Raw genomic sequence first — 15,644 nt, forward strand, 5'->3', positions numbered from 1 at the left:
GAGCCTGGTTAAGGTTTGCCATCTCTGCTGTGGATGATCCCGTGGGTTTTAAGGCTCTGAGCATTGGGGATTATATTTGGGGGGTCATTCCACAAAGCTGGATGAACGCCCCTCTCCCAGTGGGGTTCCCCCTTCCCTATTTTCCTCTTCCCAGGCTTTAAAGTGAAGCTGTGGTTGCATCCAGGCTTCATTCCAGCTCCGGTGCCAATTAGTGCCGTTCCCCGGGCATCACTGAATAGGGCAGCCGGGATACAGGGCAAGATGCCCAGAGCTGCTTCCCACCCCTCCTGAGACCTGCCAAGCTCATCACCCCAGTGACGAGGGATCAGCCTCCATGTCCTCGGGGAGGATAAAAGGATGCTTTGGAGGGGGTCCTGGGAGTGCTCTGGTGGGGTTCAGGGATGCTTTGGGACAGAGGTTCAAGGATGCTTGGGGGATATATAGGGATATTTTGGGATGGTGAGGGGAATTCTAGGGGTGTTTCAGGGATGCTCAGGGGTTGTTTTTGGGGTGCTGTGATGTGGACACCAGTCACCAACACCCCCCCATTGTCCATTTGTGCGCTGCGGGACGCGAACCCGCGACCTCCGGATCTCGTTGGGGCGGGGCTGTAGGCGGGGCCTGGGAGGCGGAAGTGGCGCCTGCATTCAAAGCTGCGGCTAAGGCGGAAGTGGCGGTTGGTAACGGGGAGGTGTGGGGGGGATTTGGGGTGAGGGGAACGGTATGGGGGGTGCCCGGAGGCTGCGGAGGGCGGTTATGGGGTGCTGTGTGTGGGGTGGTCGTGGTGGGGAATGGGGGTGCACGGGTTGGGCCATGGGCTGCTATGGGGGCAGTGGTAAGGATGGGGTATGGGGGTGCAGGGGCTGTGCAGGGAGTGGGAGGTTATGGGGGGGCACACACTGATCCCATTGCCTCTTTCCCAGGCTCCAGACAGGTTCCCAGGATGCCGCCAGGCCCATGGAAGGATCGGAGCTGCCGGGTGCTGGCGCAGAGGAATCCCCCCGTGGCCCCTGTGGGTGCCTGGGTGGAGAGTGCCCCGCTGGGCCCGGAGCAGAGCTTGGCCTTTGTGAGTGCTGAGCCCCCCCTTGTGCCACTGACCCCCATGGGGGGCATGGGAGCTGCAGTGAGCGTTGCCTCCCTCCGAAGGCAGCCACAGTGCTGCTCCTGGGAGCAAGTAATAGGGTTTAGTGACTTTCAGCAGGGTCGGAAGCCACCACAGTGTCTATGGGGCCTGGCGTCCTGTTCACACAAGCCCTCAGCGCCTCCCTGAGCTGATTCCCCTCGAATGAACAACCCTTTAGCAACACTTTGGGTTTGGCTGTCAGTGACGTGGGGATCCCGTCAGTGAGGTGGGATCCTGTCAGTGAGGTGGGATCCTGTCAGTGAGGTGGGATCCTGTCAGTGAGGTGTGGATCCGGGCAGTGCTCTCAGCAGCTGCTGTTGGTGCCTTCATTACCCGTTCACTTTAGCTGGGGCTGTGGATTTTCAGCCTGGTACTCAAAGCTGCCTTCAGCACTGGCAGCACAGCTCAAACTCAACAGGTTTGTGCCTCCCCCCCCAATTGTCATCACTGTTCCTGGTTGCTCCTTGATTTATCAGTGCCAGGTTTGGAATTGCATGATTATAGCTTTGCATTTGAGGTGCCTGTGCCACTCCTGACCACCCCGTATCAATTCACTTTGCTTTCCTGTTCATCTATGAAGGGTGTTGGTGAATGAGATTTTATCCCATGTTGCTGATTTAAAAGTAAAACTAAGTTGAGACCGGAGCCAGCCTCTGCTGTGCACTGTTAGAAGCATTCCAGAATATCTTTAGTGGTGCTGATCTCAGGGATTCCTGCTTTGAGGGTTATCATAAGAGGACTTAAAGCACATTAAATCCAGGCTGATGAGTTCAGTCCCCTGTAATTAATGTCTAAATGTTCCACAAGCTACTGCCCTTCGGAGATGATTTATTTCTACATTGTCATTTAAATCCTGAAAGGTTGAGATAATAAATGGAAATTAATCATCTCCATATTCCACACAACTTCCATCTCACACTAATGGGGGAGCCCAAGTCTTCCTGCCTGCTCGGTGGGCTCTGGGACTCCAGGTCCTCCCCTGGTGTTGGGCTTTCTGTGAGGTGCACAGGCTCAGTGGAGCTTACTAAAGATACTTCTGTAAGCTAGCAGATTGTATTAAAAACATACCTGTTCATGCCTCCTGCATCAGAATTGCTGCTGAGGTTGTCAAAAGGAAGCAAGGCGAGATGGGGATAGGGTTTATGTAGTGGGTTCCTCACCAACAGCACAGGTTTCTCCCAGTCTTGGTGCTCTCTTAATTATTCTGATCTTGCTGTGGTTCTGGTCACGTTCCTGGCAGGCAGTGGGATGTAGGGACCATCCAACCCCAAGCTGATTTTGGATTCCTCCTTTTTCTCCATCCCTTCAGACTCTGGTTTACCTGCAGTGAGAGCCAGAAGAGCGGTGCCAGTTTTCCTTAAGCCATGGTGGTATCAGCAGAATTACTTGGCATGGCTTCAAGTGAGAACCTGGGAAGATAACACAACTGATTGATTTATTTCATTTAGCTCATTGCTTTTAATCTTTTACTTCAGAGCCTTTGCCCTGCAAGCTCCTTCTTTGTCATGCTTCCAGCATTAATGGGATCAGAGGCTGGCCTGCTCCTTTTGGATCTGGGCTTTGGGTATCTGAGCATCCTTTCACGGGAGCTGCTGGATGAGGCTGTCACATTCTTTCTCTGTGTGTTGCAGTTGAAGCAGGAGGTGTGCACATTCTGCCCAACTAGGTGCAGTCCAAGCTCATCATAATCCAATAGATGTTCTCCAAGCTGTTGCACAGATTTTGAAGCAAAACATTGAAGTTTGTTCCTGGTGCTGCTTATGGGCTGCAGGTGCAGGAAGGGAAGATGGAATAGGAGCAAAAGTCATGAGAAATCTGCTTTCCCCTCTTACAGGTTTCAGCCTTTCAGGTGGAGGAGGAGCTGAAGCAGCAGCAGCAGCAGAAGGCGGCCAGGCTGAGGCGATTCCAGGGCGAGGTGAAGCAGAGGGTGAACCAGCAGGTCAGGATGAGAAGGAAGCTGCAGCTGCAGAGGTCTTGTGAAGCAGTAAGTAGATCTCCATCCCTGCCTTGCCAGTGGCCTTCAGGAAAAGCTCTGAAACTGGGGGGGGGGGGGTGAAAAACCCATCAGACCTCAGGTCAGTGTGTTAGAAACTGGTGGTCACCGCAGACCCTGTGGGCACCAGCAGTGTCCCCTTGAGCAAGGTCAGTGTGACACTGTCAGGCTCTGGTACTCAGGGAGCTTTAAGCCCTTTGCCTTCCTGCAGAAAGGTCACTGCTTCTCCTGGAAGCAACAGAGTCCTGGTGTCCTGGGCATGGAGTTAAACTATAGCCAGAGCTGTGAAGGATGTAGATGTCTCCTGGTTGCACTTAAATCAGCTTACTCCTGCTGTTCCCTTTTTCAAGGCAGACATAGTTCACAAGCAGCACTTCCATGCTGTCTCCACATTCCCATTTACCCCCATGGGCTTGTTTGAGATGATCCTGTGAATATATTTAATCATTTCTGTTCTTAACTGCCAGGGAGACTTGCCAGAAACTGATTGTGGAGCAAGAAGGGAATGCACTGGAATGTCGGTGGTTTGGGCCATCCCTGGGGTGTTTGGGCTTTTTCCATGGCTTGGGAGCGTGGTTGAGCGAGGATGGCCTCATGTCACTCCTCCTGCACTCCTCCTGACTAAAACACTCCAGAGCATGATGGCTCTTTGTGTCCATCCCAAGAAATGCCACCAAACTGAGCCAGCAGCTCCCATGCAGCATGGAATAGTTTGGGTTGGAAGGGACCTTAAAGCTTACCCGGTTCCAACCTGTACCACAGGCAGGGACACCTTCCACTAGAGCAGATTGCTCTACAGGCCCTTGTCCAAAGCCCCTTTCTAGCTTTCTTATAGCAATTTAGGAAGCTGCACCAAGATCTCCCTGGAGCCAGGAGCTCACCACCCTCATGGTGGAGGTTATGTCCCATTATCCATAACTGTATCCCACAGGCAGAGCGGGAGAGCTGTGTGGCGATGCAGTACTCAGGCTCCGCGCTGCCCTGGACCAGGATGAACACCTGCCTGTTTCGGAGCCATCCCACATCCACCATTGGCATTCCCAGTGCTCCTCATGCCATCTCGGTGCCATGGCAAGGGGAGCAGGATGAGCCATTCCAGCAGCACGCTGCTGAGGTGAGTGGTTCCTCTCCTGGCTTTTCCAGCCTTGCTTCCTCAGGCTGAATGCTCGTGGTTTGAAAGGAGGACAGGCAATGTTTCCTTTTCCAGCACATTCCTAATTCACTCTGTTGCCACAGGTTGCCTGGTGAGGTGGTGGAAGCGCCATCCCTGGAGACATCCAAGGCTGTGGATGTGGTTCTGGGCAACCCGGCCTAGTTGAGGATGTCCCTTCTCATTGCAGGGGCTTGGAAAGGTCATCTATGACCTTTGAAGGTCCTTTCCAACCCAAACCCTTCCATGATTCTATGGATTCAGTGAATTTTCCTTCCCCATGCAGAGACTTGCTGTGCTGTGTCGCATAGGTGGCACTAGGTGGTGCCACCTCATTGCATCTGATCTCCTGTGCACCAGGAATGCGGGATCTTGGAAAACCTGCCTTTGGGACTGTTTAAAGCTTTCTAATAGTGATGCTTATGATGCATGTGGTATTTCCTAAAGTTTGTTCACCGAGAAGCTGGAGTTGTTCCAGTTGAAGCACCGCTTCGGGTGGAGAATCACTTCTGGCTGGATACTGGGTGGGACAATTGGGAATCTGGGGCTTCTGGCATCACAGCAAAGTGGTTTGGGAGCAGATGATCTGTAACCAAGCCCTTTACCTTGCCTGGACTGGGATTTCAGTGCATTGGGGCAGCTCTGGAAACCACCTCTGGTTGTCGGTTCCCTGATGCCCGTTTGTGAAGCTCATTGTGTGTTGAGCTTTTATCCCTTCATAAAGCACTGTGGTTGGAGCAGGGCACATTGGGAGATCTCTTCATTGCAGCTGAACTTCTTGGTGCTGCTCGCACAGAAAGCAGTTGGTTACAACTTCTTGTCTCTTCACCTTCCCTCCTAACACAGCTGAGCAAAACCATGAAGCACGTTCGGCACAGGCTGGCGTCCTGCAGGACTGTGCCTCAAGGAGCAGGTCCCCCTGAGCTCCCTGGTGGTGTCTGGAGGCAGGAGGTGAGTGAGAGATGCCTGGGGTGGGTAAGAGGAAGGAGCTTGCGAAGCCTTGGTTTTAATTAGCAAATCCAAGGCATAGTTCAGTGAGTTTTCTCAGCAGAAATGAAACAAACTGGGCTTTTGTGACCCACCTGATGCTTAGCGCATGGATTGCGGTGGCCTGAGGGCTGTGTCCCCACTGCTCTTGCTGAGAAGGCAGCAGGATGATGTGGGTGAAAACGTCTGTGTTTGCAGAGGTTTGAGAAGCTAGAAAACAAGAATTCAAAGAAGACTTTTTAAAGGCTGAGATTGTGATCTGGGTGTCTGGAAGGAATGTGCTAATCAGCCCTCCCCTGAGGTGCCTTTATTCCTTCAGCAAACCTCAACAACTCCTTCCCTTGCATCAATCCCTTGTTTCATGTGGGTGGCAAGGACTGGGAGGTTTTCCTCACCCAGGAGTGGCTTCTGATGGAGGATTGTTGGCAAGCATCTCCTTTCCTCGAAGCAGGGCAGAGGAGCCACATAAGGAGGTCAGTCCCGAGGGCCTCACCTTTTATTCCATTGAATTTCATCCTGCTTTTGTCACTCCAGCTCTCAGGAGCAGCTTTATGTGGCAGCTATTGTCCTGCTTTCTGTGTCAAGACCTTTCTTAAACTGATGTACTTTGTCCATCCTGCAGAGCACCAGCAGTGACCCAACTTGGTATTTTGTCTCTCTGCTTCCTCCCGAGCCAGTTTCCTGCCTGTCTTGCAATTCTTCATTCCCATCTCTCTGGGGTTCATCAAAGGTGAAGTACATCTTGGCTGGCTGTTATCTTAAAAATACCTTTTATATAAGGGCTGGTCTGGCTCTTCATTCTGTGTACTGTTGGATTTGTGTTCAAGGAAGTTAGCTTTGCCATCAGAAGTTACAGAAACAGTTATGGGCTTGAAACCTTTGTTAGCTCTTTCTGACACTACATGTACCTTCTCTTTGAGTCCTGAGTGCATTCAGCAAGGTGGAGTGATTCATTACTACACTGTTAGCAGCACTAAATCCTGACATAAATAATGCAGCTGCCCATGCAGGCCAGAGGGTCACAGAAGCAAGAGAGTAGAGAAGAAAAAGCTCTGCTACTAACCTGAGTCTTTTGAAGGTTCTTGAGGAGGGACAGCAGCTTGTTCCCTTCTCTTCACGTGCAGAAGTCTGCCCTGGACTTCACCACCCTGTAACTGCTGCTGGAGTGCACTGCCTTGCCCTTTGCTTTTGTCTTCCTTGGATTTCCTGGTGCTGTATGTTCCAGCTGATTTCCCTCATTTGAGCCCAAGCGTGTTTAGCATGGCTTGGTAGGGTCAGTAAATGGAGTCAAGATGCCAGGCCAGTAACAAAGTACTGAGCTGAGCCCACCTTGTTCTTACTCTTGTTTCTGTGGAATGAACTCCTGAGCCTGAATCAGTATGGCCCCTTCCGTAGAAGAGTGTTATCTAATGGGTATCTCCTCACACAAGTTTAAATTCGGCTGTGCCAAAAGCTGAGTTAGAACCAGGCTGCCTCCTGCTGCACCTTGCCTGGGGCCTCTCTCTTCTGTTGCAGGAAAAAGTCAAACGAGCTAGACGTGACTTGCTCTTGACAGATTTATGCTGGTTGCTACGTATCTTGTTTTCTAGCAGCTTACAGGCTGTTTGCAAAGTGATTTCCTCTTGTTTTTCCATTAGACAGGCTTCAATCTTCTCTTTAACATCTCCTTTCCCCCTCCTTTATTTAAAGGTAGACTCTTACTGTGCTCTTTTCTGATAACCTGGACCTCCACAGATTTTGGGTGGTGGAAGCTGTTGGCAACTTGTCTGCCTTTCCTGGCAGTAGCCTAGGGCAGCTTCTGCCTGCTTCAAACCTCAGCAAGGAAGAATCTGACTTTCTTCACAATAATAATCCAAGCGTCTTCTTGCTGCTGCCCATATCCCTGAGCAAGCCCTGGGCTGAGCACTGGTGCCCAGAAGCGTAAACCACTGTTGTTGGTGTCCTCTGATAACTGTCCTTCTTGAGTAGCTTGTCTTTTAGTCTCTCTTCCTATAGCCTGACTTGTTACCTTCATCCCTCCTGTTTCACTTGGAGCTCTGGCCTTTCTGCCACTTCTTTTGTTTTTCTGTTCCCATGTGCTTGTGTTGTCTCCTGTGTGATCCCTTTTCTGACCTGTGCTCCACTTCCTCCCTGCTCACATGGATCATGGGCACAGAAAGAACTTGGGGCCTTGCCAGGGTTGTCCACACTGTGCTGTTTGCCTTCCCACGTACGTTGCATTTGCTCACTTTAAAGGGAATGTTACTTATCCTTCACTCCTGTTTTGCATTTTCCTTCTTTTTCCCTTCTTCCTTCTAAACAATTGCATTCCCCATGATGGGTAATCCACGTTCACAAAATCATTACTCTTCCTGTCTCCCAGAGGTGTTTTCCTTAGGTCAAAAGCATCCAAAGAGTTTCTTCCCTGCTTTCTCAAGCAGATACCTAGATGGTAATCACAGGCAAATGACCTGTCCAGGAGGGGTTTCAAATGATCCTGGTCACCAAGCCTTTGCCTTTAGGTTTTGGTAGATGGTTGTAGGTCCCCAGTGTGACCACTTATCATCCACTAAAGTTGGTGGTTTTGCCACAGTTTCCTTTCCTTCTACCTTTGGGGCTTCAGAGCACCCTTAGAAAACGATAATGTTCCTCTACATTCCCTTGTCCTCGCCAAAGCAGCTCTTCAGTGTTGTGTTTCTGTCTGAAGGGACAGCAGAGCAGGGGAAGAAAAACCACATTCCTGGCTCCAGGCTTGCTTCTGGCATTTGGATTTCTTAGTTTGTAGGAAACAATCTGCTGCCTCTCAAAATATTGCTAATTGTCACCAGGGAGCCAGCCCACTTCCCATCTGAAGGAGTGTGCCGAGTGTCACTCCAGAGATCCCACCATCCCCCAGCGCCTTGTGGTTGTGGAACAGTGCCTGGAGAGGTCTTTTCCTTGTCTCTCCTTCACCCCACACGTCTGTCCCTCTGGTTCTGCAGTTGGTAGGAGTGTTGGCACCTGCCAAATTCAGATCTTCTGCCTCTCGTGCCCTGTGGGGATGCTGGAGCATGTTGGGCTGGATCTCAACTGACTCTACAGAACAAGCACCCTCAGGTTAAAGCTACTCCTTATCCAAGGGTGTTGAATTTGCCCTCAGCACCACAGCAACCACATTCTAATTCCATGCTCACACCCTTCTCCAGAAACCAGACTCTTGCAAGGTGCCTGCAGAAGGTGAGAGTGAGGAGCTGCTGCTGGCAGGACAACACGATCTTCCAGCTGAACTGCGAGGCCAGGAGACAGCCCCACCTCAGGCTGAGCAAGATGACAACTTCTACATCAAAATTGAGTTCAATAAGGTGAGACTCACATGGGGCTGGGCCCGTTGGTCCAAAGGACTGGAAAGGAAGGAGCTGGCTGAGACAATTCCTGTGCCTCCAGCTGGTGAGACACCTCCCTTAGAGGTGGTATGAATCTGTCTGCCTGGGAGGACTGAGCTAATCATAGAGTCAACCAGGGTGGAAAAGGCCTTTAAGCTCATCAAGTCCAACCATTCCCCACCACTGCCAAGGCCATCACTAACTCATGTCCCTGAGTGCCACATCTACACTGTATGTGAACACTTCCAGGGACAGTGACTCCAGCACTGCTCTGAGCAGCCTGTTCCAATGCCTGAGTACCCTTTGGGGAAGAATTTGTTCCTCAGCTCCATCTAAACCTCCCCTGGTGCAGCTTGAGGCTGTTTCCTCTTGTCTCATCCCTTGTTCCTTGGGAGCAGACCTGGCTCCGTCCTCCTGTCAGGCACTTGTAGGAAGCGATAAGGTCCCCCTGAGCCTTCTCCAGACTGAACCCCCCTGCTCCCTCAGCTGTTCCCCCTCACACTTGTGCTTCAGGCCCTGCACCAGCTCCATTGTCCTCTGGATCATCTTTTGTTTTCAGGCCAACTTCCCTTAAGTATGTGAGTGTGGGAGTGTTTGACACTGATTACCTGGAGTAGTTAGCAAACACTAGGTGGTGATTAGTTCAACTAGGAGCAGAAATACTGGCTTGACAAATCTTGAGTAGAGGTGGAGGTTCATGCTGAGGTTTTGGCTGTTGAATTCCTCTGGCACTTTTGGTATTTTTATTATCACTCTTTATGTTATTGTTTTTCTTGCACTTCACACGGCTCATAATGGACTTTGGGATGAGGAGGTATGAATCCGTGTTTGGACTACACCAGAAACCTCTTCCAGGGATATCTTCAGAGGTGTTTAGACAAAGCTTTAGTGCTCAGGCTCCTGCATGGAGATGTCACGTGTTTTCTGTCTGTGGCCACCCAAAAAAGGCACAGCTCCTTGGTGGGTTACCCCACTGAGAACTGTAGGAACCATGTGTACATGACTCACTTCCAGTGAGAAGTGTGCTGCTGAGTGAAGAAACTTGACTGTAAAAATGCTGACACTGCTCTCTTACATCATCTTCCAGCTCTATGATAGACCAGTGAAGGAGTCGAGCTTGCCTGAGCCACCCCAGGGGTTTCACACCGATCACCGTGTTCCTCTCATCCTCTGGCCTGGGGTAGACCAAGAGGAAACCAAAAAGCAGGTTTGTCCACTGGAGCCAAGTCCTCATTACTTCATTTCAGGACTCAGAGGTGTTGAGCCCAGGGGATTGTTGCCAGCTCAAGAGTAGCCTCAATGTCTGGAGCATCTGCCTGGGTTTAAGTTTGTCTGTGTTGATGGTGTCTCAGGTTTTGGGCAAACCTACCAGGTTCTTTTTAAGGTCCATCGTGACCACAAGTGCAACTATTACATCCTCCTCCTGCAAAATCTGGGGGCTGAATGACCCTCAAGGGCTGGAGGAGAAACTTTTTGCCTGGCCAAACAAAGGTGTTGTTTTCTGTGGCTGCAGGAGTGGAGAGAAGCTGCCAAAAATGCCCAGAAAAAGAGAAGGGAACAAACCCCACTTTATCTTGGTTGGGAATCCTGCTGGGAATATGGAGCTTTCTCCCATCTCAGCACCTGACAGGCCTGATGCTGGGTGCCTGCATGTGGCCAGCGGGGCTCATGCTCAACCAGGCGATGCAGAGTTGGTGTTTATCTTGGATGCCTAAAGGAAGTGATTGTCTTTTCCTGCTTCCCTCTTGACATGAGGAGGAACACTCCCCTCTTCTGTGGGCTTTCTTGCAGCTTCACAGCACAAAACTCAAAGACTTTTTCAAATTGCATTTTACTTTTGTTCTTTATGTGTATTCTCCAACAAGCTGACCCAAAACCTGCCTTCTGGATGGTGTGATGGCAGCTGGGGCCTCCTCAGGCTGCTCCTTCCCCCAGCAGTTCCCTCTGCCCTTTGCTTTTTATCTCTCTGGCTCTGATCCACCCTGAGATAACTGGTTTTGCAGCACTCTCTCTTGTGTGCTATATTTCCATCCAGCTTTCTTCACTTGCAGCCTGGTGATCTCTTCTGCTCCTTTACCTCTGGCTGCATGGGGCTCACACTGCTGAGATGGACAAACCCAGCCCCAAACTTTTGGTGTTGATGAGGAAAACTTAGACTTTGTGGCATCATGGAGCTCAGACTAGCTGTATACTGACTGCAGGTGGGGGCCTTTGGTGTGAACTTTAGGCAGGAGTTAAGCCAAAGCCCAGACATTGAACCTCTTCTTGTGCTCACTATGGGAGTTGTTTCCTGCAGGGCATTGGGTTTGTCTCATCAGTGACTTTGCCACCTCTGTGGTTCTCCTGCAGGCAGTGGGTCCAGCTTGGTGCTCTGTGTCCCTGTTTGTTTGGAGGTAAAGGCATCCAGGGAACCACAGAGAACCAGCAGTCCCTAGTGGACCAAAACCCTTGGGTTTTGCCAAAACCCAAAAAGCTTGTAGTGCTCTGGTGAAGTGGGTTGAAATGGGAACCAGGTGTTTTACCCACAGGAATATGGGAATTCAGGATGCTGTCAGGTGGCAGAGCTTCCATCTGAAGGCAGGTTCAGCTGAGAGATGCTGCTACAAAGCTCTCTGATGCTCCAAGATGTCTTGGTCCTCCTCTCCCACCATCTTTCCAGCTTCTAAGTCCTGGGGCATGTCTGCAAGGAGGTGTTTGAGGCTCTCTTGGGGAATGAGCAAGGTTTCTCTCTGCTCCAGAAGCAAACTCAGAGCTGGTGTCACTCGGTATCAACCCCAGATGTCCTCCTTAAAGGTGCCTGTTCTTCCCTGCAGCGGCAGGATGAGTACCTGCGGTACAGGCGCCTCTTCATGAACATTGAGCGTGAGCAAGTGAAGGAACAGCAGAGGCAGAAAGAGAGGCAGAAGAGAATCACCAGGTGAGTACATGCAGATGAGCTCCAGCCCTTTGGTATTCCTTCCTTCATCCCAGGGCCCTTCCTAAGGCTGGAAAGGTCTCCTGTGCTTGTCTGACGTATCCCTGGGTGTATTGTGCCCAATCTGTTAACCCTGGGGTAAGATTCACTTGACCAACCCCTCCAAGAGAGACCTTTGGGCCTCTCTTGTGCTCAGTGTTAGTCCTTCAGAGATCCTCAGCACTTCTTCATCCACTTTCTGAGCCCCAGTGCAGGAGTAGGGAGCCAAAACATCAGGCTGGGAGTGTTGCAGCTCATCAAACCATGGCTCCTTGGAACAGATCCCAAAAGCCTGTGCTGCAGTCCAGGTTTAAAACTTTGGGGTGAGGTCGCGTTGTTAAACTGATCTTATCTATGTGGGGTTTAATATCAGACCCTTCACCCTCACAGCTATAAATGTGTATAGTGTAATAAAAGGATTTACTAGCACTTGTTCCCAAGTTAAAGCTTGGTGTGAAAGTCTCAGCACTTGGTGGTTTAATCATCTTCTCCCTTAGCAGGGGTTTGTTAATGAGGAGCTCTGCAAACTGAAAACAGGAATGAGACTTGGAATGTTTTCCCTCTGCTGTACATCAAACTGATGTAGGTCTGACTGTGTCTGTCCCCAGCTCTGCAGTGGGCAGCTTTTGTGGGAGCACTGAGGGCAGGATTCCCATGGTCACTTTGCACAGAGGAATTGCCAGGCTGAAGAATACAGCTCCTCCAGCCGCATTCCTGGCATTTAACTTGGAGCTTCAGAGACCTTTTCCTGCCCTGGGAATGCTGGTGAGACACCAGGGATTTCCCAGTCAGGGTGATTGCCTTTTATGTTCTATCTTTTCCCCAGTTGCAGGGGAGCTGCAGGCTGCAGAGGTGGCTTTGTACTTAGCGTAAAGCCTTAAGTTGGCCTTGGCCTTCATTTCTGTAGCAGCAGATTTACGGTGCTGGGGCTCAGGCTCTTAATATAAAAGACATTTTTGAGTTTAGAACTTGTCTGGAGCAGTTTGGCTTTGGTGTTTTCCTTCTGGATGGAAGGATTTGACCTCCCCATTGCAGCAACATCCAAAGTGTCTCATTTGATCACACTTCTGGCTACTACCCAGCCTGGATCTTTTATTTTTAAGTCCTTTTGGCAGGGATCAGCCCATGACATGTTATTACATTTGCAGGAATGAAATGGCAGATGCTTCAGTTTAAAGTCTTTGTGCTTCGCAATTGGCACTTATCAAGGGAACGTGCTTTGTGCTTGATGTGTGACTTCCACAATCCAAATTCCACTGGAAGGGCTGTGTAGATACAAGGGAGGCAGAAACAGAGGAAGATCTGGTTAAAAATGCCTGTTATTGGAATAGATGTGGGATCCCTGGAGCATCTCTGATGTACCCAGTGCACTTCTGCAGCCCTGGAAGGTGCAAGGACAGGTTGTGATAGGACCCAGGCTGCCCAGGATCAAAGTCAAAAGTGGGGAAGTGGAGCTGTTGGTCCTTTCTGGTGGCGGTTAGAGCCCAGGTTGCTCTTGGTTTCAGGAGGATGGAAGAGCACCTCTTTGGGGAACTGCAGATGGCACTTCCAATAGGAGCACATGGGAACAGGATGCAGGAGGGAGCTGGAAGGAGAAGTCCAGGTTGGGGAGAAAACCAGCGAGCGGGAGAGTATTCCCAGGCTGGTGTTTCTATGGTGGGGATGAAAGGAGGTCCCCCCTGCAGTCCTGTGCCCAGCTCTGGGGCAACAACACAAGAGGGACATGGAGCTGCCCAGAGAACAACTGGCAGGGAATGGAGGCTGGGATGGGGAAGCTCCTTCTCCAAGCACGTGTGTGCTTAATCCTGCAGGATTAAGAGCAAGAAGGAGAATCAGCGCCGGGCAGCAGAGCAGAGGATGCAGGAGGTGGCTGAGCAGCAGGAACCCACCTCAGGTGAGGCAGCCTCTGAGGGCCTGGTCCGGCTTGAACTGGAGGAGAGGAGAGTGAGGAAGGTGAAGGAGAAACAGCAGCGAGATAAGGAGTCCATGAGGTATGGCCAGGTCCTCTCTCCCTGCAGTGAGCTGGGTGTTCCTTCCAAATGTGAATGCTTCACCCCTTGCAGGTACATGGAAGCTCTCAGAGCTCAGATGAGAGAGAAGATCAAACTCTCCAACATTGATTTGCCCCCACTGTGCTCCTGTGGGTCTGATTTCTGGGATACGCACCCGGATACCTGTGCCAACAACTGTGTCTTCTACAGAAACCACCAAGGTAGGAGCTCTTGCCTCTGGAGGGAGGGTGCTTAGGCCTGGATCCCTTATTATACAGGGAAAAATCAGACCTTGTTAGATGTTTCCATGGGCTTGGGCCAATGGGTAGAGATGCTCCTACAAATGTAGCCTGGAGGGTGCAAGGCAGGAGAAACACCTGCAGAGCAACTGGGAGTTGTTTTCTAGTGGGGGTAATGGAGAAATTGGGACTTTGTGTAAGCTCTTTGGCTTTCATTGAGTCATGGAATGGTTTGTGTTGGAAGGGACCTGAAAGCTCATCCAGGTCCAACCTCCTGCCTTGGGCATGGACACCTTCCACTAGAGCAGGTTGCTCCAAGTGGGATTTCATCAGAGCATAGTGGAGGGGCAGAATCCCCTCCCTTGACCTGCTGCTCACACTTTCATAGTGCTTTCTACTTGGGAACATCCAAACAAGCCTGTGTAAGACTGCAGGCACATGGAATTCCCTTAACACCAGTTCTTCTCTCTGAGGTTTGCAGTAAAGGGCTGAAGCTGAGCCCAGTTTTGGGCCACAAGAGTTGCTCCCATCTCCTAATGCTGGTTCTGTGCCTCTCCCCTCAGCCTACAGCCGTGCTCTGCGGTCCCTCCTCTCCTCCTGTGACCCCCTGAATGGAAGCCCTTCGACCACACTCCGAGGCCTGGCCACGCTCTGCACTCGCGCAGGGAGACATCTGTGATGGAGAGCTCCATGTGTGTGTTCCCTCCATGGATACAGCCCCGTGTGTGTCCTCATCCGTGTATCTCAGTGACTGTTGAGGTAGGGAGAGGGGCTGTGCCCTCTCCTGCCTGTCCTTCTGGCCTGTGCCTTCCCACCTGTGGTGAGGCTTTTGGCTCCATGCATGTGGGGACAATGGCTGGAGCGAAGGAGCATGGTTTGGGGGCTGGCACTGGAATTGTAGCTCAGAAATAAACTGGTTTTAAGGGTTTGTCTCCTTTGGAGTGTGAAATAAAGAGAAAGCAGACACCTGGGATCAGTATCTGTTGTGGTTGTTCCTTCCCATTCCATTCCCCTGTGGCCTCATGGTCCAGAGCTAGGTATTTATTGTTCCTTTCCTCTCTTTCCATGTGAGGACCTTATCCATTAGTTTCTATTTTACTCCAGAAAGGACGTTTTTCCTAGGAACAATTTGTAACTTCCAGGTGTGTACTCTTTGCCAGGACCAAGAGCCTTTTGAACCAGAGATGTTTGTGTTGGGTAACATGTTCTTGGTTGCATCATAACTCATCATTAATACCTTCTGCTTGCTGCCACCTCTCCAATATTAACCACGGCAGGAAGGGCAGGCAGCCGAGCGTGTTGCGGGCTTCCTTCTCCCCGTTCATCCCTCTGGGATCCCACTCCTGAGGGATCAGGAGGCACTGGGCCAGCGGATGCTCCTGCTCCCCCTTGGACAATCATTCACGACTCTTTCACAGTGGCTGATGCTGTTTATTAACTGCTTTTTGCGTCAGGAGAAGACCCCATGGAGCTAATGGAGGGTGCTGAGGGACCTGGGCAGGATCTGGCCCAGGAGGTTTCCATGTGTGCTAGGATCAGGGAAGTGAAAGGCTGAAGTTGCAGCTGTGGGTTTTAACTGATTACAGGGCAGGGCCTTGTGCTGGGGCAGCCAAGGACAAGTGTTGCCTTGGCAGGGCCCCAGGCACTTGCTCACACCCTGGGCACCCCTGTTCCCACCATGCCAGAGGGGCTCCCAAAGGGTTTTGGCTGGCTTAGTGCTTAGCTCAGAGGAGTGACAGCTGAGTAAAGCCCTCGCTGCTCCTCAGCCTCACAATCAGCTCCTTGCTCAGCTCCATTCTCATGGATCCCTCGGTGGAGGGGGGACTTCTCCTGGCGTGGAACCCAAGGGGAGGTTGAGCAGGACCCC

At 51.1% G+C, this 15,644-nt stretch overlaps 1 protein-coding gene across 1 annotated transcript; it reads left to right on the plus strand.

Annotated features, from left to right (window-relative positions):
* Positions 1-627: 627 nt before the first annotated feature.
* CCDC15 (coiled-coil domain containing 15) lies at positions 628-14,748 on the plus strand. The gene is made up of 11 exons (XM_013127577.3): positions 628-676; positions 924-1,066; positions 2,958-3,107; positions 4,048-4,230; positions 5,113-5,217; positions 8,418-8,573; positions 9,682-9,801; positions 11,408-11,511; positions 13,359-13,538; positions 13,611-13,759; positions 14,341-14,748. Exons 2-11 carry the CDS (start codon positions 944-946, stop codon positions 14,454-14,456), a joined length of 1,386 nt encoding a protein of 461 aa, XP_012983031.3. The 5' UTR covers positions 628-676; positions 924-943; the 3' UTR covers positions 14,457-14,748.
* The last annotated feature ends 896 nt before the right edge of the window (positions 14,749-15,644 follow it).

This window comes from Melopsittacus undulatus, chromosome 15 (genome assembly GCF_012275295.1).
Source record: "Melopsittacus undulatus isolate bMelUnd1 chromosome 15, bMelUnd1.mat.Z, whole genome shotgun sequence".
NCBI classification, from domain to species: Eukaryota; Metazoa; Chordata; class Aves; order Psittaciformes; family Psittaculidae; genus Melopsittacus; species Melopsittacus undulatus.

Bases quoted from the DNA above. Each gene is read 5' to 3' on its own strand.
- CCDC15 (XM_013127577.3), top strand. From the start codon at position 944: ATGCCGCCAGGCCCATGGAAGGATCGGAGCTGCCGGGTGCTGGCGCAG. The intron at 4,231-5,112 runs GTGAGTGGTTCC...CTCCTAACACAG, and splicing joins TCCAGCAGCACGCTGCTGAG to CTGAGCAAAACCATGAAGCA. The intron at 13,539-13,610 runs GTATGGCCAGGT...CACCCCTTGCAG, and splicing joins CGAGATAAGGAGTCCATGAG to GTACATGGAAGCTCTCAGAG.